This window comes from Salvelinus fontinalis, chromosome 30 (assembly GCF_029448725.1).
Source record: "Salvelinus fontinalis isolate EN_2023a chromosome 30, ASM2944872v1, whole genome shotgun sequence".
NCBI classification, from domain to species: Eukaryota; Metazoa; Chordata; class Actinopteri; order Salmoniformes; family Salmonidae; genus Salvelinus; species Salvelinus fontinalis.
Window position 1 is genome coordinate 16,379,621 of NC_074694.1, and position 25,000 is coordinate 16,404,620.

Below are 25,000 nucleotides of genomic sequence, written 5' to 3' on the forward strand. Positions count from 1 at the left end.
AAGTCATTGTTGCTTGGTGCTCCATTGATGGTGAGCCTGCAAAGTAAACTGTTTATATTCTTGTTTGCACCTGATCTTATAGCTGAGCAGCAAATCAGCAGTCTGTTCTCTAGCTCAGTGTATCTCAAACTTTTTGACCCCCAACCCCTAAGAAGCAGGGTTCAAAGCTCGGGTTCCCTCACGCAGGCCCATCTGAAATATGAAAATAATCAATCAAACTGTCCTATTGTTGTTCTGCAAAGATGCCTCTCTCCCTACCTCCCCCTATCCCCATCTCCACCTCCCTCATCTCTAACTCTCTCCCTACCTCCTCCTAACCCCCTCTCCGCCTCCCTCATCTCTAACTCTCCACCTACCTCCCCCTATTCCCATCTCCACCTCCCTCATCTCTAACTCTCCACCTACCTCCTCCTAATAGCCCCCTCTCCGCCTCCCTCATTTCTAACTCTCCACCTACCTCCCCCTATCCCCATCTCCACCTCCCTCATCTCTAACTCTCTACCTACCTCCTCCTATCCCCTTCTCCACCTCCCTCATCTCTAACTCTCTCCCTACCTCCTCCTAACCCCCTCTCCGCCTCCCTCATCTCTAACTCTCCACCTACCTCCCCCTATTCCCATCTCCACCTCCCTCATCTCTAACTCTCCACCTACCTCCTCCTAATAGCCCCCTCTCCGCCTCCCTCATTTCTAACTCTCCACCTACCTCCCCCTATCCCCATCTCCACCTCCCTCATCTCTAACTCTCTACCTACCTCCTCCTATCCCCTTCTCCACCTCCCTCATCTCTAACTCTCCACCTACCTCCTCCTATCCCCTTCTCTGCCTCCCTCATCTTTAACTCTCCACCTACCTCCCCCTATCCCCATCTCCACCTCCCTCATCTCTAACAATCCACCTACCTCCTCCTATCCCCATCTCCACCTCCCTCATCTCTAACTCTCCACCTACCTCCTCCTATCCCCTTCTCTGCCTCCCTCATCTTTAACTCTCCACCTACCTCCCCCTATCCCCATCTCCACCTCCCTCATCTCTAACAATCCACCTACCTCCTCCTATCCCCATCTCCACCTCCCTCATCTCTAACTCTCCACCTACCTCCTCCTATCCCCTTCTCTGCCTCCCTCATCTTTAACTCTCCACCTACCTCCTCCTATCCCCATCTCCACCTCCCTCATCTCTAACTCTCCACCTACCTCCTCCTATCCCCTTCTCTGCCTCCCTCATCTCTAACAATCCACCTACCTCCTCCTATCCCCATCTCCACCTCCCTCATCTCTAACTCTCCACCTACCTCCTCCTATCCCCTTCTCTGCCTCCCTCATCTCTAACAATCCACCTACCTCCTCCTATCCCCATCTCCACCTCCCTCATCTCTAACTCTCCACCTACCTCCTCCTATCCCCTTCTCTGCCTCCCTCATCTTTAACTCTCCACCTACCTCCTCCTATCCCCTTCTCTGCCTCCCTCATCTTTAACTCTCCACCTACCTCCTCCTATCCCCTTCTCTGCCTCCCTCATCTTTAACTCTCCACCTACCTCCTCCTATCCCCATCTCCCCATCTCCACCTCCCTCATCTCTAACTCTCCACCTAACTCCTCTTATCCCCTTCTCTGCCTCCCTCATCTTTAACTCTCCACCTACCTCCTCCTATCCCCTTCTCTGCCTCCCTCATCTTTAACTCTCCACCTACCTCCTCCTATCCCCATCTCCCCATCTCCACCTCCCTCATCTCTAACTATCTCCCTTTCTCCCCATATCCTCCTCTCTACCTCCCTCATCTCTAACTATCTCCCTACCCCTTCCTATCCCCCTCTCCACCTCCCTCATCTCTAACTATCTCCCTATTTCTTCATGTCCCCCTCTCCACCTCCTTCTATCTCTCTATCCCTCCCTCTCTCTCTCTATCTCGCTCTCTCTCTCTCTCTCTCTCTCTCTCTCTCTCTCTCTCTCTCTCTCTCTCTCTCTCTCTCTCTCTCTCTCTCTCTCTCTCTCTCTCTCTCTCTCTCTCTCTCTCTCTCTCTCTCTCTCAAATTCAAATTCAAATTCAAGCTGCTTTATTGGCATGAAAAACATTGTGTCAATATTGCCAAAGCAACAATGTATACAGTATACAATACATTGTAATAAAATTATAAACAATGACAAATAATAATATAGAATGGCAATAAATAATAATACAAACTTAAATATAAAAATAGTAACAATAAGATGGTAACAGTCAATAGTCGAATGTAATGTAATAAATATAAAAAATATATATATGTTAAACTATAACTAACTTATAACTAAATAACGGTCCTCTTCACCATTACATCAGTACTACAACTACTATCATCATTACCACTACTACCACCACCACCATCACTAAACTGCTATCATTACCATTACCACCCATACCACTACTATTTGGAATGATAAACAACAATAATAATAGTAATAACAATAACAGTAATAACAATAACAGTAATAATAAGTAAGTTACTGCTTACTATGCAGATGTTATTATTCAGTGTCCCTCAGGCTATGGCAGGCAAATACATATTTGGCTGCAAGAGGAGCCATTGCTCCTTTGCCCATGAGTATTTTTAGTTTTTCCTCTGGGTTTAATAAGTTAAAATTTGGAATAAATGTAGTGTAATGTGTGTTGTCTCTTCGTGTGCAGGTATGTCTTTTATTTTGTCCGAATTATGTTCTGTATAATTTTACCTGTAATGTATGGTGTGCTGTTGTGCACTGAATGTGTGCACGCAGCACCTGTTATTTCCTTTTGGTTCTCTTTTGCCTGACCTTCAGTTAGCGAGGTGCCTGAGAGCTAGGACTGCACCAAGGGTTAACATAATGTGTGTTGTCTCTTCGTGTGCAGGGCAAATAAAAATATTTAAACTAGCAGACCGTCAGTTGTGGCAGCGTCCTAATTAAAAGTACACAACGCAGAATGAACCACGCAACAACTCTCTCTCTCTCTCTCTCTCTCTCTCTCTCTCTCTCTCTCTCTCTCTCTCTCTCTCTCTCCTCTCTCTCTCTCTCTCTCTCTCTCTCTCTCTCTCTCTCTCTCTCTCTCTCTCTCTCTCTCTCCTCTCTCTCTCTCTCTCTCTCTCTCTCTCTCTCTCTCTCTCTCTCTCTCTCTCTCTCTCTCTCTCTCGCTCTCTCACTCACTCTCTCTCTCACCCTCTCTCCCCCCTCTCTCTCTCTATCTCTCTCTCTCTCTCACTCACTCTCTCCCCCCCTCTCTCTCTATCTCTCCTCTCTCTCTCTCTCTCTCTCCCTCTCTCTCTCTCTATCTCTCTCTCTCTCGCTCTCTCTCTCTCTCTCTCTCTCTCTCTCTCTCTCTCTCTCCCCCCCCACTCTCTCTCTCTCTCTCTCTCTCTCTCTCTCTCTCTCTCTCTCGCTCTCTCACTCACTCTCTCTCTCACCCTCTCTCCCCCCCCTCTCTCTCTCTATCTCTCTCCCTCTCTCTCTCCTCTCTCTCTCTCTCTTCTCTCTCTCTCTCTCTCTCTCCTCTCGCTCTCTCACTCACTCTCTCTCTCACCCTCTCTCCCCCCCTCTCTCTCTCTATCTCTCTCTCTCTCTCACTCACTCTCTCCCCCCCTCTCTCTCTATCTCTCTCTCTCTCGCTCTCTCTCCCTCTCTCTCTCTCTCTCTCCCCCCCCACTCTCTCTCTCTCTCTCTCCCCAGCTACAATGTAAATTCAGGAGCAGTGTTTGAACATCATAATAGCACCACCAGTGTCAGTCTTCAACGCCTGGTATTTTCAACACGCGTTTGAATCTGCGTTGACACTGCCTGGAGCAAAGTGTGTGTATGTGACTTTGTCAAGGAAGGTTATATATGTAGCGCAATTGTGTTTGTGTGTGTCCGTGCTTATTCATGTGTGTGTTGGCTTGAGACCCAGGTATCATTGCGATGTTAGTCATTGGGCTGAAAGGCCCAGAGGGAGACACTGGATACATAATACATATATGTGTGTTTGCAGGGAACTGAATGGGAATAACCTCACACGCATCACCAAGACTGACTTCTCTGGACTCAAGTACCTCCGCGTGCTGTAAGTCATTTCCACTGTGCATCATCTACTGTGCATGCACACACCTGCACACAATTTCCCCGTGCGTATTGTCTAAATGTAATACTGTTAATGATGCTGACGTGTCTTGACAATGTCCATCTGTTCTGTTTATGTAGACACTGTACTATTTATGTCGCTGTTAGTGGTATTAGACATGTCTCACTATAACTAACTCTACAGTCTATTATGGTGATATTGGACTGGTTTTAGATATGATGAATGTATAACTAACTCTACAGTCTGTTATGGTGATATTGGACTGGTTTTAGATATGATGAATGTCTCACTATAACTAACTCTACAGTCTGATACACCTCTTATAAACTCACTGATAGGCTCTCTGCTGTCTCGGAGTGGCCCTCATACCATCAATTACCACACACGCACACACACACCCTCTCCCACTTACCTTCCCCTTTAATAATACCCCCCTCTCCCACATACCTTCCCCTTTCATACCCCCCTCTCCCACATACCTTTCCCTTTAATATTCCCCTCTCCCACATACCTTCCCCTTTAATTTCCCCCTCTCCCACATAACTTCCCCTTTAATATCCCCCTCCCCCACATACCTTCCCCTTTAAAATCCCCCTCTCCCACATACCTTCCCCTTTAATATCCCCCTCTACCAGTTACCTTCCCCTTTCATACCCCCCTCTCCCACATACTTTCCCCTTTAATATCCCCCTCTCCCACATACCTTCCCCTTTAATTTCCCCCTCTCCCACATAACTTCCCCTTTAATATCCCCCTCTCCCACATACCTTCCCCTTTAAAATCCCCCTCTCCCACATACCTTCCCCTTTAATATCCCCCTCTACCAGTTACCTTCCCCTTTCATACCCCCCTCTCCCACATACTTTCCCCTTTAATATCCCCCTCTCCCACATACCTTCCCCTTTAATAACCCCCTCTCCCACTTACCTTCCCCTTTAATACCCCCCTCTCCCACATACCTTCCCCTTTAATTTCCCTCTCTCCCACATATATCCCCTCTCCCACATACCTTCCCCTTTAATATCCCCCTCTCCCACATACCTTCCCCTTTAATTTCCCCCTCTCCCACATACCTTCCCCTTTAATACCCCCCTCTCCCACATTCCTTCTCCTTTAATTTCCCCTCTCCCTCTTACCTTCCCCTTTAATATCGCCCTCTCCCACATACCTTCCCCTTTAATATCCCCCTCTCCCTCTTACCTCCCCCTTTAATATCGCCCTCTCCCTCTTACCTTCCCCTTTAATATCCCCCTCGCCCTCTTACCTTCCCCTTTAATATCCCCCTCTCCCTCTTACCTTCCCCTTTAATATCACCCTCTCCCTCTTTCCTTCCCCTTCAATATCCCCCTCTCCCTCTTACCTTCCCCTTTAATATCCCCCTCTCCCTCTTACCTTCCCCTTTAATATCACCCTCTCCCTCTTACCTTCCCCTTTAATATCGCCCTCTCCCTCTTTCCTTCCCCTTTAATATCCCCCTCTCCCTCTTACCTTCCCCTTTAAAATGCCCTCTCCCACTCTCTGCTTCACAAGCTCTTTTCCCACCCTCCTCCCTCCCTCACCGCTCTTTCCCTCAATTCTCCCCTCTTCTTACATCCCCCCTTCCCCCTCCCCTGCCTCACCCTCCTCCCTGCCCATCCCACTCCTTCCTCTCCCCTCTGTCCCCGTTAAATGCCTCCATGTCTCCAGCTTGTCACCAGTGAGGTAGAAGGAAACAACTCCTTACAGGGGCTCTAACATTCAGACTATAGCTTTTCCCTGCATGGCTATAAACCTTTTGATTCTCATAGGGAACGCACAAACACACATGCACACACACACACACACACACACACACACACACACACACACACACACACACACACACACACACACACACACACACACACACACACACACACACACACACACACACACACACACACACACACACACACACACACACACGTCTATCTGTTGGGGTCATGGCGCGGTGAAACCTTCATATATCTGCCCTCACTGACTCAGCAGACTAACAGTGGTGTGACCTTTGCTCTTCACAACCCCCCATCAACCCCAGAGACGGTGTTTATGACACCAGGGGAAGGTCCTTACAGGAAGACCAATTTAACCTTACAGGAATAGACATTATCTGCTGGGGGACTGAGAAAACACCCAGACACACAATCAGAGAAACACGACATGAAAGAAAAAACAGAAACACGACAGACAGTCTGAGAAATCGAAGCATGCTGATTGGGCCTGTGGCTGTGATAATCTCTCCCGAGGACTTCCTGTCTGGAGAGGAAATGGAGTTCCACTCTGTGATACAGGAGCAGGAATATTTACAGTACATCAGATCGGTGAGGTTGTCTGGCAAAACGGTACTAATGGATAAGCACCGTACGTTCAAACTCTGCATACAAGGCCAAGCTAAATTGAGTTCAACTCAAGTATTTCAAATATTTGAAAAATATATTTAACCATTGTCTTCCACATGGGCTATTTGAGGGGGAGGTGGAGGGGGTTGGGAGGGGGGAGGCAGAGAGAGGGAGGGGGAAAGATATGAGGAAAGAGACAGAAAATTGAAATTGAATTGAAAGGAGGCAAAATAAGAAGACAGACAAAGAACCTGACCATAGTTTAAAGTTATCTAGATAAGTGCCTTCTCCTCTTATTCACCCTCTATCTAAATTCATGAGGGAGAGAGTGAGTGGAGGTGAGCAGAACTTTTCTCTATATTTATGGAGTTGGAACAGGAAAATCCATTTGCATTTATATTCGATTGGAAGGAAACAGACTGCTGAGTGGAGCCGCGAAGCCTCACAGAACACACACACAGAACGCTACTCACAGACTGCTGAGTGGAGCCGCGAGGCCTCACAGAACACACACACAGAACGGTACTCACAGACTGCTGAGTGGAGCCGCGAGGCCTCACAGAACACACACAGAACGCTACTCACAGACTGCTGATTGGAGCCGCGAGGCCTCACAGAACACACACACAGAACGGTACTCACAGACTGCTGAGTGGAGCCGCGAGGCCTCACAGAACACACACAGAACGCTACTCACAGACTGCTGATTGGAGCCGCGAGGCCTCACAGAACACACACACAAAACGGTACTCACAGACTGCTGATTGGAGCCGCGAGGCCTCACAGAACACACACACAGAACGGTACTCACAGACTGCTGAGTGGAGCCGCGAGGCCTCACAGAACACACACACAGAACGGTACTCACAGACTGCTGAGTGGAGCCGCGAGGCCTCACAGAACACACACACAGAACGGTACTCACAGACTGCTGAGTGGAGCCGCGAGGCCTCACAGAACACACACACAGAACGGTACTCACATACTGCTGAGTGGAGCCGCGAGGCCTCACAGAACACACACACACACAGAACGCTACTCACAGACTGCTGAGTAGAGCCGCGAGGCCTCACAGAACACACACACACACAGAACGGTACTCACAGACTGCTGAGTGGAGCCGCGAGGCCTCACAGAACACACACACACACACAGAACGGTACTCACAGACTGCTGAGTGGAGCCGCGAGGCCTCACAGAACACACACACAGAACGGTACTCACAGACTGCTGAGTGGAGCCGCGAGGCCTCACAGAACACACACACAGAACACTACTCTGGAGGAAGGAACACTACTGTTGGTTCTAAGACCTGGACGCTTGTCTCTCCCTACACTTTTATTGCAACACTTCCCAAACCATCCAGTGCGTTAGCTTTAGCAGGGTGTATATGAAATCCAGTGCGTTAGCTTTAGCAGGGTGTATATGAAACCCAGTGCGTTAGCTTTAGCAGGGTGTATATGAAATCCAGTGCGTCAGCCTTAGCAGCGTGTATATGAAATCCAGTGCGTCAGCCTTAGCAGCGTGTATATGAAACCCAGTGCGTTAGCTTTAGCAGCGTGTATATGAAATCCAGTGCGTTAGCTCTAGCAGCGTGTATATGAAATCCAGTGCGTCAGCCTTAGCAGCGTGTATATGAAACCCAGTGCGTTAGCTTTAGCAGCGTGTATATGAAATCCAGTGCGTCAGCCTTAGCAGCGTGTATATGAAACCCAGTGCATTAGCTTTAGCAGCGTGTATATGAAATCCAGTGCGTCAGCCTTAGCAGCGTGTATATGAAACCCAGTGCGTTAGCTTTAGCAGTGTGTATATGAAATCCAGTGCGTTAGCTCTAGCAGCGTGTATATGAAATCCAGTGCGTTAGCTTTAGCAGCGTGTATATGAAACCCAGTGCGTTAGCTTTAGCAGCGTGTATATGAAATCCAGTGCGTTAGCTTTAGCAGCGTGTATATGAAATCCAGTGCGTTAGCTTTAGCAGCGTGTATTTGAAATCCAGTGCGTTAGCTTTAGCAGCGTGTATATGAATTCCAGTGCGTTAGCTTTAGCAGCGTGTATATGAAATCCAGTGCATTAGCTTTAGCAGCATGTATATGAAATCCAGTGCGTTAGCTTTAGCAGCGTGTATATGAAATCCAGTGCGTTAGCTTTAGCAGGGTGTATATGAAATCCAGTGCGTCAGCCTTAGCAGCGTGTATATGAAATCCAGTGCGTCAGCCTTAGCAGCGTGTATATGAAACCCAGTGCGTTAGCTTTAGCAGCGTGTATATGAAATCCAGTGCGTTAGCTCTAGCAGCGTGTATATGAAATCCAGTGCGTCAGCCTTAGCAGCGTGTATATGAAACCCAGTGCGTTAGCTTTAGCAGCGTGTATATGAAATCCAGTGCGTCAGCCTTAGCAGCGTGTATATGAAACCCAGTGCATTAGCTTTAGCAGTGTGTATATGAAATCCAGTGCGTCAGCCTTAGCAGCGTGTATATGAAACCCAGTGCGTTAGCTTTAGCAGTGTGTATATGAAATCCAGTGCGTTAGCTCTAGCAGCGTGTATATGAAATCCAGTGCGTTAGCTTTAGCAGCGTGTATATGAAACCCAGTGCGTTAGCTTTAGCAGCGTGTATATGAAATCCAGTGCGTTAGCTTTAGCAGCGTGTATATGAAATCCAGTGCGTTAGCTTTAGCAGCGTGTATTTGAAATCCAGTGCGTTAGCTTTAGCAGCGTGTATATGAATTCCAGTGCGTTAGCTTTAGCAGCGTGTATATGAAATCCAGTGCATTAGCTTTAGCAGCATGTATATGAAATCCAGTGCGTTAGCTTTAGCAGCGTGTATATGAAATCCAGTGCGTTAGCTTTAGCAGCGTGTATTTGAAATCCAGTGCGTTAGCTTTAGCATCGTGTAAATGAAATCCAGTGCGTTAGCTTTAGCAGTGTGTATTTGAAATCCAGTGCGTTAGCTTTAGCAGCGTGTATATGAAATCCAGTGCGTTAGCTTTAGCAGCGTGTATATGAAATCCAGTGCGTTAGCTTTAGCAGTGTGTATATGAAATCCAATGCGTCAGCTTTAGCAGCGTGTATATGAAATCCAGTGCGTTAGCTTTAGCAGCGTGTATGTGAAATCCAGTGTGTTAGCTTTAGCAGCGTGTATATGAAATCCAGTGCGTTAGCTTTAGCAGCATGTATATGAAATCCAGTATGTTAGCTTTAGCACTGTGTATATGAAATCCAGTGCGTTAGCTTTAGCAGCGTGTATATGAAATCCAGTGCGTTAGCTTTAGCAGTGTGTATATGAAATCCAGTGCGTTAGCTTTAGCAGCATGTATATGAAATCCAGTGTGTTAGCTTTAGCAGCGTGTATTTGAAATCCAGTGCGTTAGCTTTAGCAGCATGTATATGAAATCCAGTGCGTCAGCCTTAGCAGCGTGTATATGAAATCCGGTGCGTTAGCTTTAGCAGTGTGCATGTGAAATCCAGTGCTTTAGCTTTGGCAGCATGTATGTGAAATCACTTCATAAGCGTGTATGTTTGTAGCCTGCAGCGCTAACACCTGACCAGACAGCTCTTTGGACACAAAGCGTGCTCTGACATCTCCATGGCCCCGAGGACAGCTCCACAATGGGTCTCATTTTCCCCCTTTGTTCGTTGAACCACCCAGCCCAGGATCTCACTCCTGACTCCCCCTGGTCCTCCCTGCCTCACCCATGCCTCTCTCACCCCTGCCCCTACCTCTCCCTGCCTCCCCCCTCCCCCTCTACATCAGACCACACTAAGCCTGAAGGCACAGTGGCCTGCCTCACTAACCTACCTTCAGAAATTCTTTACTGGCTACGATCCCAGCGATGCCCACCGGTGCCAAGATTCCACATCAAGCCCAAGACCAGGGTTTCCCAAACTAAGTCTTAGCCCCCCCCCCCCCCCCCCCACCCCCGGGTGAAGACTTTGCGTATAAGCCCTCGTGCTACACTACTTTGATTATTTGAATCAGCTGTGTAGTGTTAGAACAATAAACAGAACTTGCACCCGGAGAGAGGGGGGGGGGGGGGGGGGGGGGGGGGCAACTATTTCACAGGCTTTTCACATGCGCTAGCTTCAAACAATGCACGTTGGTTTTATACACTATCACCTACTTTTAGAGAGATGCAGCACTATGTGACATAACCCCGTTTAACTAACACTTACCTCTCTCTCTGCAGGCAGCTGATGGAGAATCAGATTGGAGCGATAGAGCGTGGAGCGTTTGATGACATGAAGGAGCTGGAGAGACTGTAAGTAAGCTACAGCATGTGTCTGTGTGTTCATGTTTCAACTCAAATAGGTTTAGGGTTTGGCCCTGTTTTATCATCCCTGGGAGCAGGCACGTTTTGCAGAGGTTTTACCATGGGTTTACCGAACCCAGCCACAGCCCTGGCCCATCACTGGACCATGAGGCTTTACCAGACAGTCTGTTGAACAGCTTGTAAACAGCAGGGTAACACAACACACAGACAAACACGCTCACAACACCACGGGTAACACGTAAAACCCCCATACAGTATGTGGTGTAAGCCACAGGACATAACGGAGCAGTACACATACACATGATGGTTGGTGTACAAACATGGCAGCCACATGGCCCCACTCAGTGTGTTTGAGGACTACATCAGAGACACTCTCAGTTGGTCACTAAACCTGTGGTGAGGCTTGAGTGTACAGAGATCTAGGAGGGACCCAGCCTGCTGTTGCTCACATAGAGACCATTAATAACCCACACTACCACACGACCAACCTGAGAATATACACTAAAAGTATGGCCAAATGTATGTGGACACCTGCTCGTCGAACTCATTGGCATCAATATGGAGTTGGTCCTCCCCTTTGCTGCTATAACAGCCTCCAATCTTCTGGGAAGGCTTTCCACTAGATGTTGGAACATTGCTGCTGGGACTCAGCCACAAGAGCATTAGAGAGGTCGGGCACTGATCAAATCAAAGTTTACTTGTCACGTGCAACGAATACAACAGGTGTAGATCTTACAGTGAAATGCTTACTTACAGGCCATAACCAACAGTGCGATTTTAAAGTAAAAAATAGGTATTAGGTGAACATGGGGATAAGTAAATAAATAAATACAACAGTAAAAAGAGAGTGAAAAATAACAGTAGTGAGGCTATATACAGTAGAGAGGCTACATACAGTAGAGAGCCTATATACAGTAGAGAGGCTACATACAGTAGAGAGCCTATATACAGTAGAGAGGCTATATACAGTAGAGAGGCTATATGCAGTAGAGAGGCTATATACAGTAGAGAGGCTACATACAGTAGAGAGGCTACATACAGTAGAGAGCCTATATACGGTAGCGAGGCTATATACAGTAGCGAGGCTATATACAGTAGCGAGGCTATATACGGCAGCGAGGCTATATACAGTAGCGGGGCTATATACGGCAGCGAGGCTATATACAGTAGCGAGGCTATATACGGCAGCGAGGCTATATACAGTAGCGAGGCTATATACGGCAGCGAGGCTATATACAGTAGCGGGGCTATATACGGTAGCGAGGCTATATACAGTAGCGAGGCTATATACAGTAGCGAGGCTATATACAGTAGCGAGCCTATAAACAGGCACCGGTTAGTCGGGCTAATTGAGGTAGTATGTACATGTAGGTATGGTTAAAGTGACTATGCATATATGATAAACAGAGAGTAGCAGTAGCGTAAAAGAGGGGTTGGCGGGTGGTGGGTGGCGGGATACAGTGCAGATTGTCCGGGTAGCCAATGTGCGGGGGCACCGGTTAGTCGGGCTAATTGAGGTAGTATGTCCATGAATGTATAGTTAAAGTGACTATGCACTGATGTTTGGCAATTTGGTCTGGCTCGCAGTTGGTGTTCCAATTCATCCCAAAGGTGTTCGATGGGGTTAAGGTCAGGGCCCACTGCAGGCCAGTCAAGTTCTTCCACATTGATCTCGACAAACCATTTCTGTATGGACCTCACTTTGTGCACGAGGGCATTGTCATACTGAAACAGGAATGGGCATTCCCCAAACTGTTGCCACAACGTTGGAAGCCCAGAATCATCTAGAATGTCATTGTATGCTGGAACTTAAGTGGCTAGCCTGAAGTAGGAAACACAGCCCCAAACCATTATTCCTACTCCACTAAACTTTACAGTTGGCAGTATGCATTCGGGCAGGTAGCATTCTCCAGCCATCCTCCAAACCCAGATTTGGCCGTCGGACTGCCAGATGGTGAAGCGTTATTCATCACTCCAGACAACACGTTTCCACTGCTCCATAGTCCAATGGTGGCAAGCTTTACACTACTCCAGCCGACGCTTGGCATTGTGCATGGTGATCTTAGGCTTGTGTGCGGCTGCTTGGACATGGAAATCCATTTCATGTAGCAGAGACAGCTTGGAATTCGGTAGTGAGTGTTGCTGAGGACAAATGATTTTTACGCAATATGTGCTTCAGCACTCGGCGGTCCCATTCTGTGAGCTTGTGTGGCCTACCACTTCACAGCTGAGCCGTTGTTGCTCCTAGACATTTCCACTTCACAATAACAGCACTTACAGTTGACTAGGCAGCTCTAGCAGGGCAGAAATTTGACGAACTGACTTGTTGGAAAGGTGGCATCCTATGACAGTGCCATGTTGAAAGTCACTGAGCTCTTCCGTAAGGCCATTCTACTGCCAATGTTTGTCTATGAAGATTGCATGACGGTGTGCTCGATTTTATACACCTGTGAGCAACGGGTGTGGCGGAAATAGCCGAGTCCACAGATTTGAAGGGGTGTTGACATACTTTGACCACGTAGTGTATATCGGGTCATTCATCTCGGAGAGAATGGGTCTAACAACTATATCCGTGCCCAACATTTACCTTCCTTTGAACATAGTATAAAGCTACTAACTTATTAGTAGGTCCACCTCTGGATATAGTATGAAAGTAGATTAAGGTGTCCAGTTCAGTATGAACGGAGCCTCTAGAAACCCAGTCAAGTCCTTTATAATTCTCCATCTCCAACCCAGTCTGTGTATCTGTCTATGACTCTGGGCCCACACAACAGTCTATGCTATATTACAGGCACCACCCAACCTGTCTCTCCTCTCCCATTCAGTCCCATTCACCTCCATTTACTCCCCTATGTTTCCAATGGAGCATTGAGATATAAAGTGTTTGTTTTCAAATGGCAATTAGCATCAGTCTGTTCCTGATTGTGCTAATGGTTGTATTTGCATAAAGCCTTCCAGCCTCATTCATTCATCATCCTGGGGAGGAGAAGGCAGTGCCAAGCTGCCTGGAGGCTTCAACGCTCTCTTCTGCCTCTGCAAATGTTCTTTAGTAATCGTTGTTTTCTTAGTCCCCTGCAAATGCACGCTGGATGTGTTCACATAACTGCTACGTCTATAGGGGACTGTTGAAATGAAGTGTCAAAATATCTTCTTATAGTTGTGAACTCAAAATACAATCTACTTTTAAACAATAACGTACTGCTTTGTGTAACGTATTGCTTTGTGTAACGTATTGCTTTGTGTAACGTATTGCTATGTGTAATGTATTGTTATGTGCTATGTGTTGGTGTGCATTTTGCAGAAATAATGTACCATTCATCATTTAGTTGTGCAGAGCTGATTTCCAGTGCATACTGAACCGGTACATAAAGTGAGCTACAAATGTATTGGGACGGTGACACATTTTGTTGTTTTGGATGTGTACTGCGGCACTTTGGATTTGAAATGATACACTGACTATGAGGTTAAAGTGCAGACTGTATTTTCATCCATATCGGCTGAACAGACGCACAAATATCATAACCCCAAAAAATGCTAACACTCCTGTTCTTGTAATGGTGAGAGGTTAGCATGTTTTGGGGGATGATATAAAATGCTAACCTCTCCTGTTCTTGTAATGGTGAGAGGTTAGCATGTCTTGGGGGGGATGATATAAAATGCTAACCTCTCCTGTTCATGTAATGGTGAGAGGTTAGCATGTCTTGGGGGGATGATATAAAATGCTAACCTCTCCTGTTCTTGTAATGGTGAGAGGATAGCATGTCTTGGGGGGATGATATAAAATGCTAACCTCTCCTGTTCTTGTAATGGTGAGAGGTTAGCATGTCTTGGGGGGATTGTATAAAATGTTAACCTCTCCTGTTCTTGTAATGGTGAGAGGTTAGCATGTCTTGGGGGGATTATATAAAATGTTAACCTCTCCTGTTCTTGTAATGGTGAGAGGTTAGCATGTCTTGGGGGGATTGTATAAAATGTTAACCTCTCCTGTTCTTGTAATGGTGAGAGGTTAGCATGTCTTGGGGGGATTATATAAAATGTTAACCTCTCCTGTTCTTGTAATGGTGAGAGGTTAGCATGTCTTGGGGGGATTGTATAAAATGTTAACCTCTCCTGTTCTTGTAATGGTGAGAGGTTAGCATGTCTTGGGGGGATTATATAAAATGTTAACCTCTCCTGTTCTTGTAATGGTGAGAGGTTAGCATGTCTTGGGGAGATGATATATAATGCTAACCTCTCCTGTTCTTGTAATGGTGAGAGGTTAGCATGTCTTGGGGGTTGATATAAATGTTAACCTCTCCTGTTCTTGTAATGGTGAGAGGTTAGCATGTCTTGGGCGGATGATTTTTGTGTGTCTGTAACTTTCTCACTCATCATTATTCACAATTCAATCAGGACTATCCATAACCATGGTAGCATCAACATTCATGTAGATGTCTTTAGAAATATATTGAATTCTTCTTAACAATAAAAGAGACTCCAAAATGTTACAGCACATGATTTACCATTCATTTCTATTGGACACAAAATAATCTGAAACACAACCAAAATAAACAGCAAATGTATCCAACAAGTTTGTAGAGTCACAAGCTTGATGTAGTTATTAAGTGCTATATATATGGGACCAAATACTTATGTTTTTACTAATTTAATACACATATAAGTGCATTTTTCCCAATACTTTCGGTCCCTTAAAAAGGGGGGGTGGCTGTGCACAAAAAGTGCTGTAATTTCTAAACATTTCACCCGATATGGATGAAAATCCTTCAAATTGAAGCTGACAGTTTGCATTGTATCCTGTCAAATCCAAAGTGCTGGAGTACAGAGCCAAAACAACAATAGATTTGTCATTGTCACAATACTTAGAGTTCACTGTATCTGCTGTACTAATCATGTATTCTCTGGGGCAGGCGCCTGAACAGAAACCAACTGCAGCACCTTCCAGAACTACTGTTTCAGAAGAACCCTGCACTGTCACGTCTGTGAGTACAGCACACTCTTTTGTCTACTATCTTACACACTCTTATGTCTACTATCTTACACACTCTCTTCGGTACGGACTCTCTGTCTCACTCCTGTGAGTACAACACACTCTTATGTCTACTATCTTACACACTCTTATGTCTACTATCTTACACACTCTCTTCGGTACGGACTCTCTGTCTCACTCCCGTGAGTACAACACACTCTTATGTCTACTATCTTACACACTCTCTTCGGTACGCACTCTCTGTCTCACCTCCGTGAGTACACACACTTTCTCCATCTTACTCATTCTATGTGAGTACCCACATGCCTTCTCTGCCTCACCCTTTACCGGCTTCCTGCCATGGAAGTGTGTGACAATAAGATGCTTGAGAATGTTGAACACATGTTGACACCCTTCACTGTGTGCCAGCACTGTGCGTGCCTGTGCAGCACTGTGCGTGCTAAGTTGACAAGGCCAAAGCCTGATAACGAGCATGCCAGCATTAATTTCAGCTGAAGAAGTGTATATTTGTGGAGCTTATTTTAGCATATAGCCAATATCCTCACACCAGGCTCATCAGAGCATATATGATAGAAAATATACTTGATTGTCCAAAGAACAAAACATTATTGTTCCCAGCACAGTAACTTCAAAATATCTCCCCTCCAGTCGTCTTCTAGCAGACAGGGTCTACGCTAGTGTCATTAAACAGAGCAGAACCGAGACAAAGAGGTTCCTGATGCTTCTTAAATCATCACTGGGCTCCGTCTATAGCCAGTAGAGAGTCACAACACGGGGTCGGTTCCCAGACTGACGTGGTAAGGCTATAGCCAGTAGAGAGTCACAACACGGGGTCGGTACCCAGACTGACGTGGTAAGGCTATAGCCAGTAGAGAGTCACAACACGGGGTCAGTTCCCAGACTGACGTGGTAAGGCTATAGCCAGTAGAGAGTCACAACACGGGGTCGGTACCCAGACTGACGTGGTAAGGATATAGCCAGTAGAGAGTCACAACATGGGGTCGGTTCCCAGACTGACGTGGTAAGGCTATAGCCAGTAGAGAGTCACAACACGGGGTCGGTACCCAGACTGACGTGGTAAGGCTATAGTCAGTAGAGAGTCACAACACGGGGTCGGTTCCCAGACTGACGTGGTAAGGCTATAGCCAGTAGAGAGTCACAACACGGGGTCGGTTCCCAGACTGACGTGGTAAGGCTATAGCCAGTAGAGAGTCACAACACGGGGTCGGTTCCCAGACTGACGTGGTAAGGCTATAGCCAGTAGAGAGTCACAACACGGGGTCGGTTCCCAGACTGACGTGGTAAGGCTATAGCCAGTAGAGAGTCACAACACGGGGTCGGTTCCCAGACTGACGTGGTAAGGATATAGCCAGTAGAGAGTCACAACATGGGGTCGGTTCCCAGACTGACGTGGTAAGGCTATAGCCAGTAGAGAGTCACAACACGGGGTCGGTTCCCAGACTGACGTGGTAAGACTATAGCCAGTAGAGAGTCACAACACTGGGTTGATTCACAGACTGACGTGGTAAGACTATAGCCAGGAGAGAGTCACAACACGGGGTCGGTACCCAGACTGACGTGATAAGACTATAGCAAGTAGAGAGTCACAACACGGGGTCGGTTCCCGACTGACGTGGTAAGACCATAGCCAGTAGAGAGTCACAACACGGGGTTGGTTCCCAGACTGACGTGGTAAGGCTATAGTCAGTAGAGAGTCACAACACGGGGTCAGTTCCCAGACTGACGTGGTAAGGCTATAGCCAGTAGAGAGTCACAACACGGGGTCGGTTCCCAGACTGACGTGGTAAGGCCATAGCCAGTAGAGAGTCACAACACGGGTTCGGTTCCCAGACTGACGTGGTAAGGCTATAGCCAGTAGAGAGTCACAACACGGGGTCGGTTCCCAGACTGACGTGGTAAGGCTATAGCCAGTAGTGAGTCACAACACGGGGTCGGTTCCCAGACTGACGTGGTAAGGCTATAGCCAGTAGAGAGTCACAACACGGGGTCGGTTCCCAGACTGACGTGGTAAGGCTATAGCCAGTAGAGAGTCACAACACGGGGTCGGTTCCCAGACTGACGTGGTAAGGCTATAGCCAGTAGTGAGTCACAACACGGGGTCGGTTCCCAGACTGACGTGGTAAGGCTATAGCCAGTAGAGAGTCACAACACGGGGTCGGTTCCCAGACTGACGTGGTAAGGCTATAGCCAGTAGAGAGTCACAACACGGGGTCAGTTCCCAGACTGACGTGGTAAGACTATAGCCAGTAGAGAGTCACAACACGGGGTCGGTACCCAGACTGACGTGGTAAGGCTATAGCCAGTAGAGAGTCACAACACGGGGTCGGTTCCCAGACTGACGTGGTAAGGCTATAGCCAGGAGAGAGTCACAACACGGGGTCGGTTCCCAGACTGACGTGGTAAGGCTATAGTCAGTAGAGAGTCACAACACGGGGTCGGTTCCCAGACTGACGTGGTAAGGATATAGCCAGTAGAGAGTCACAACACGGGGTCGGTTCCCAGACTGACGTGGTAAGGATATAGCCAGGAGAGAGTCACAACACGGGGTCGGTTCCCAGACTGACGTGGTAAGGATATAGCCAGTAGAGAGTCACAACATGGGGTCGGTTCCCAGACTGTCGTGGTAAGGCTATAGCCAGTAGAGAGTCACAACACGGGGTCGGTACCCAGACTGACGTGGTAAGGCTATAGCCAGTAGAGAGTCACAACACGGGGTCGGTTCCCAGACTGACGTGGTAAGACTATAGCAAGTAGAGAGTCACAACACGGGGTCAGTTCCCAGACTGACGTGGTAAGGCTATAGCCAGTAGAGAGTCACCACACGGGGTCGGTACCCATACTGACGTGGTAAGGCTATAGCCAGTAGAGAGTCACCACACGGGGTCGGTTCCCAGACTGAAGTGGTAAGGCCATAGCCAGTAGAGAGTCACAACACGGGGTCGGTACCCAGACTGACGTGGTAAGACTATAGCCAGTAGAGAGTCACAACACGGGGTCAGTTCCCAGACTGACGTGGTAAGGCTATAGCCAGTAGAGAGTCACAACACGGGGTCGGTTCCCAGACTGACGTGGTAAGGCTATAGTCAGTAGAGAGTCACAACACGGGGTCGGTTCCCAGACTGATGTGGTAAGGCTATAGCCAGTAGAGAGTCACAACACGGGGTCAGTTCCCAGACTGACGTGGTAAGGCTATAGCCAGTAGAGAGTCACAACACGGGTTCGGTTCCCAGACTGACGTGGTAAGGCTATAGCCAGTAGAGAGTCACAACACGGGGTCGGTTCCTAGACTGACGTGGTAAGGCTATAGCCAGTAGAGAGTCACAACACGGGGTCGGTTCCCAGACTGACGTGGTAAGGCTATAGCCAGTAGAGAGTCACAACACGGGGTCAGTTCCCAGACTGACGTGGTAAGGCCATAGCCAGTAGAGAGTCACAACACGGGGTCGGTTCCCAGACTGACGTGGTAAGGCTATAGCCAGTAGAGAGTCACAACACGGGGTCAGTTCCCAGACTGACGTGGTAAGGCTATAGCCAGTAGAGAGTCACAACACGGGGTCGGTACCCAGACTGACGTGGTAAGGCTATAGCCAGTAGAGAGTCACAACACGGGGTCGGTACCCAGACTGACGTGGTAAGGCTATAGCCAGGAGAGAGTCACAACACGGGGTCGGTTCCCAGACTGACGTGGTAAGGCTATAGTCAGTAGAGAGTCACAACACGGGGTCGGTTCCCAGACTGACGTGGTAAGGATATAGCCAGTAGAGAGTCACAACACGGGGTCGGTTCCCAGACTGACGTGGTAAGGATATAGCCAGGAGAGAGTCACAACACGGGGTCGGTTCCCAGACTGACGTGGTAAGGATATAGCCAGTAGAGAGTCACAACATGGGGTCGGTTCCCAGACTGTCGTGGTAAGGCTATAGCCAGTAGAGAGTCACAACACGGGGTCGGTTCCCAGACTGACGTGGTAAGGCTATAGCCAGTAGAGAGTCACAACACGGGGTCGGTTCCCAGACTGACGTGGTAAGACTATAGCAAGTAGAGAGTCACAACACGGGGTCAGTTCCCAGACTGACGTGGTAAGGCTATAGCCAGTAGAGAGTCACCACACGGGGTCGGTACCCATACTGACGTGGTAAGGCTATAGCCAGTAGAGAGTCACCACACGGGGTCGGTTCCCAGACTGAAGTGGTAAGGCCATAGCCAGTAGAGAGTCACAACACGGGGTCGGTACCCAGACTGACGTGGTAAGACTATAGCCAGTAGAGAGTCACAACACGGGGTCAGTTCCCAGACTGACGTGGTAAGGCTATAGCCAGTAGAGAGTCACAACACGGGGTCGGTTCCCAGACTGACGTGGTAAGGCTATAGTCAGTAGAGAGTCACAACACGGGGTCGGTTCCCAGACTGATGTGGTAAGGCTATAGCCAGTAGAGAGTCACAACACGGGGTCAGTTCCCAGACTGACGTGGTAAGGCTATAGCCAGTAGAGAGTCACAACACGGGTTCGGTTCCCAGACTGACGTGGTAAGGCTATAGCCAGTAGAGAGTCACAACACGGGGTCGGTTCCCAGACTGACGTGGTAAGGCTATAGCCAGTAGAGAGTCACAACACGGGGTCGGTTCCCAGACTGACGTGGTAAGGCTATAGCCAGTAGAGAGTCACAACACGGGGTCAGTTCCCAGACTGACGTGGTAAGGCCATAGCCAGTAGAGAGTCACAACACGGGGTCGGTTCCCAGACTGACGTGGTAAGGCTATAGCCAGTAGAGAGTCACAACACGGGGTCAGTTCCCAGACTGACGTGGTAAGGCTATAGCCAGTAGAGAGTCACAACACGGGGTCGGTACCCAGACTGACGTGGTAAGGCTATAGCCAGTAGAGAGTCACAACACGGGGTCGGTACCCAGACTGACGTGGTAAGGCTATAGCCAGTAGAGAGTCACAACACGGGGTCGGTTCCCAGACTGACGTGGTAAGGCTATAGCCAGTAGAGAGTCACAACACGGGGTCGGTACCCAGACTGACGTGGTAAGGATATAGCCAGTAGAGAGTCACAACACGGGGTCGGTTCCCAGACTGACGTGGTAAGGCTATAGCCAGGAGAGAGTCACAACACGGGGTTGGTACCCAGACTGACGTGGTAAGGCTATAGCCAGTAGAGAGTCACAACACGGGGTCGGTACCCAGACTGACGTGGTAAGGCTATAGCCAGTAGAGAGTCACAACACGGGGTCGGTACCCAGACTGACGTGGTAAGGCTATAGCCAGTAGAGAGTCACAACACGGGGTCGGTTCCCAGACTGACGTGGTAAGGCTATAGCCAGTAGCGAGTCACAACACGGGGTCGGTACCCAGACTGACGTGGTAAGGCTATAGCCAGTAGAGAGTCACAACACGGGGTCGGTTCCCAGACTGACGTGATAAGTAGAGGACTAGAAGAGGACGTGGTAAGGCTATAGCCAGGAGAGAGATCTTCGAGTACTTTTAAAAACGTTTTCACTCCCACAGGAAGACTGACTTTGTGTTTCTGTCTCTGTCTCTACACATGCTCTAATTGCTCACAGGGGCTTGTTAGGGTCTGTCTTTAAAGGCCTTAACAAGAGGGGTTAATGGGAAAGCCTCCTGCCCTCAGGTGGAACTCTAATCCCAGATGTTAGCTAGCTTCCCTTCTCACTCTATATCTCTAGCTCCCTCTCTCTCGCTCTCCCTCCTCTCTCTCTCTAGCTCTCTATCTCTCTTTCTCTCCCTCGCTCTCCCTCTTCTCTCTCTACCTCTCTATGTCTCTCTCACCCTCGCTCTCCCTCCTCTCTCACTCTCCCTCCTCTCTCTCTCCCTTGCTCTCTCTCCTCTTGCTCTCTCTCTCTCTCTCTATCCCTCCATCTCTCACTCTCTCGCTCTCTCTCACTCTCTATCTCCCTCCTCTCTCCCTCCTCTCTCCCTCGCTCTCTCTCCCTCACTCTCTCTCCCTTGCTCTCACCCTCTTCTATCTCTCTCCCTTTATCTTTCCCTCTATATCTCCCTCTCTCTCTCTCTCTCGCTCTCTCTCTCGCTCTCCCTCTCCCTCCTCTCTATCTCTCCATCTCTCTAGTCATTAAACCAGCCCTCTCATTACTTGTTTACAGGACAATACCCAGCACATTTAGCTCAAGCAGTTTGAGCTAAAAAGTGAAGTTTGGAAGAGAAAGGTTGTTGTTACTGTCAAAATAAATGAGAGAAATGCACTTTCACTGTTGCTCTTAGTGTCTTTTGTTCATTTTAGTCTAGAATGGTACAACACATTCATTCTATTTGTAGAAGATGGAGTTAGTTAACTAAATCTCTCCAACTTTCTAACTATCTTTGCAGTTACCTCTCTCTCTCTTTCTCTCTGTGGACGCCTGACAGATAAGCGAAACTGATGAATGAGGAGTGGAGCAGAAAATAGATTATTGGAGATAATGAGACATGATTGGAGATTATTAGAGATGGTTAAAGCTGGGTGATGGATGGAGGTGCCTGATAGTGATGGGAAAGAATGGGGGAAAAGGAGGAGTAGAGGACTAGAATAGGAGTAGAGGACTAGAATAGGAGTAGAGGACTAGAAGAGGAGTAGAGGACTAGAAGAGGAGTAGAGGACTAGAAGAGGAGTAGAGGACTAGAAGAGGAGTAGAGGACTAGAAGAGGAATAGAAGACTAGAAGAGGAGTAGAGGACTAGAAGGGGAGTAGAGGACTAGAAGAGGAGTAGAGGACTAGAAGAGGAATAGAGGACTAGAAGAGGTGTAGAGGACTAGAAGAGGAGTGGAGGACTAGAAGAGGAGTAGAGGACTAGAAGAGGAGTAGAGGACTAGAAGAGGAGTGGAGGACTAGAAGAGGAACAGAGGACTAGAAGAGGAGTAGAGGACTAGAAGAGGAATAGAGGACTAGAAGAGGAATAGAGGACTAGAAGAGGAGTAGAGGACTAGAAGAGGAGTGGAGGACTAGCAGAGGAGTAGAGGACTAGAAGAGAAGTAGAGGACTAGAAGAGGAATAGAGGACTAGAAGAGGAGTAGAGGAGTAGAAGAGGAGTGGAGGACTAGAAGAGGAATAGAGGACTAGAAGAGGAGTAGAGGACTAGAAGAGGAATAGAGGACTAGAAGAGGAGTAGAGGACTAGAAGAGGAGTAGAGGACTAGAAGAGGAATAGAGAACTAGAAGAGGAGTAGAGGACTAGAAGAGAAGTAGAGGACTAGAAGAGGAATAGAGGACTAGAAGAGAAGTAGAGGACTAGAAGATGAAAGCGGAAGAGTGCTGATTAAATGAATAATAACATTGAAAACAGCAATATCCATCATCTTTAACAATCTGGTGTCCACCTCTCTCCCTCCGATCCTAGTTCTTGTCAATGCAGCTCTGTGATCTAGTCTCCTGGTCTGTAATTAGAAGGTGTTCACAGTGTGAGAGCAGGAGGAAGGAGGAGGGAGGTACTGTAGGGGGCCAAGGACTCAGTGTAATAGGTGCCCTCAGAGAAAAGCATCTGGTTTTGACTGGATGGGGGGTAGAGGAGGAGGAAGGGGAGGAAGGGGAGGAAGGGGAGGAAGAGTTGGCGTGTTTATGGTCTCTCTCAGGATCTCTGTTTACTGCTGCTCGTCTTGGTGCCTGTCTTATGTATGACACACAAAATGGAGGTAAACACTAGTTTGGAGGTACACCAGGGGCCTCCACGCTCCATGCAAACAATAACAGCCTCTGTTCCTTTTAGGCTTAGTCTAAAAATACAGGAACAGGTATTTAGGTGTAAATAATGTGTGATGGTTCAACTGAACGCTCCGACCATCCACTACAGCAAAAATCAGCCTGTGGCTGAATCTAGTTGCCTACCCCTAGGCTAGGGGTTACTCCTGGACTGGGCTAGGGGTTACTCCTGGACTGGGCTAGGGGTTGTTCCTGTACTGGGCTAGGAGTTGTTCCTGTACTGGGCTAGGAGTTGTTCCTGGACTGGGCTAGGGGTTGTTCCTGGACTGGGCTAGGAGTTACTCCTGGACTGGGCTAGGGGTTACTCCTGGACTGGGCTAGGGGTTACTCCTGGACTGGGATAGGGGTTGTTCCTGTACTGGGCTAGGAGTTGTTCCTGGACTGGGCTAGGGGTTACTCCTGGACTGGGCTAGGAGTTGTTCCTGGACTGGGCTAGGGGTTGTTCCTGGACTGGGCTAGGAGTTGTTACTGGACTGGGCTAGGGGTTGTTCCTGGACTGGGCTAGGATTTGTTACTGGACTGGGCTAGGGGTTACTCCTGGACTGGGCTAAGAGTTGTTACTGGACTGGGCTAGGGGTTACTCCTGGACTGGGCTAGAAGTTGTTACTGGACTGGGCTAGGGGTTGTTCCTGGACTGGGCTAGGGGTTACTCCTGGACTGGGCTAGGGGTTACTCCTGGACTGGGCTAGGGGTTACTCCTGGACTGGGCTAGGGGTTACTCCTGGACTGGGCTAGGGGTTACTCCTGGACTGGGCTAGGGGTTGTTCCTGGACTGGGCTAGGGGTTGTTACTGGACTGGGCTAGGGGTTACTCCTGGACTGGGCTAGGGGTTACTCCTGGACTGGGCTAGGGGTTGTTACTGGACTGGGCTAGGGGTTACTCCTGGACTGGGCTAGGGGTTACTCCTGGACTGGGCTAGGGGTTGTTACTGGACTGGGCTAGGGGTTACTCCTGGACTGGGCTAGGGGTTACTCCTGGACTGGGCTAGGGGTTACTCCTGGACTGGGCTAGGGGTTACTCCTGGACTGGGCTATGAGTTGTTCCTGGATTGGGCTAGGGGTTGTTCCTGGACTGGGCTAGGGGTTACTCCTGGACTGGGCTAGGGGTTGTTCCTGGACTGGGCTAGGGGTTACTCCTGGACTGGGCTAGGAGTTGTTCCTGGACTGGGCTAGGGGTTACTCCTGGACTGGGCTAGGGGTTCGATATGCAGGCAGGATGGCGTGAGAGGTGAGGTCAGTTCTATGATAAGGGTTAGGGGAGGAAACAAGGGTGGCTGTGGTTCCTTTTACCTACAACATCTGTAGGCTAGGTGTGGTTGTGTGCATGCGCGTGTGTGAGTGGGGGGGGGGGGGAAGAGGAGATGAGGGGGGGGGGGGTGAGAGGAGAGAGGGAAGGGTGCAGTCCCCCCTACACTGTGGGGGGTAAAGATTGTTAGCGAAGATGAGTGTGTGAGGAGAGATTTTTCTGGGGCGTGTAAGAGGGGTGTGGTTTGTTGCTTGTTTCCCTGCTAGTACTTGACAACAGGATTGGTCTGATACACAAACCCTAACACAGACACACAGAATAATAATGTATGTAATTACACAC

General features: G+C 48.5%; 1 protein-coding gene across 2 annotated transcripts in view; it reads left to right on the forward strand.

The window, feature by feature from the left end:
• Positions 1-25,000, forward strand: part of LOC129828726 (slit homolog 1 protein-like) — a 193,016-nt gene that overhangs the window by 6,438 nt on the left and 161,578 nt on the right. For both annotated transcript variants that reach the window (XM_055889887.1, XM_055889888.1), the window contains exons 2-4: positions 3,977-4,048; positions 10,609-10,680; positions 15,600-15,671. In XM_055889887.1, the coding sequence (XP_055745862.1) occupies positions 3,977-4,048; positions 10,609-10,680; positions 15,600-15,671 (216 nt within the window). The remainder of the gene's footprint in view (positions 1-3,976; positions 4,049-10,608; positions 10,681-15,599; positions 15,672-25,000) is intronic.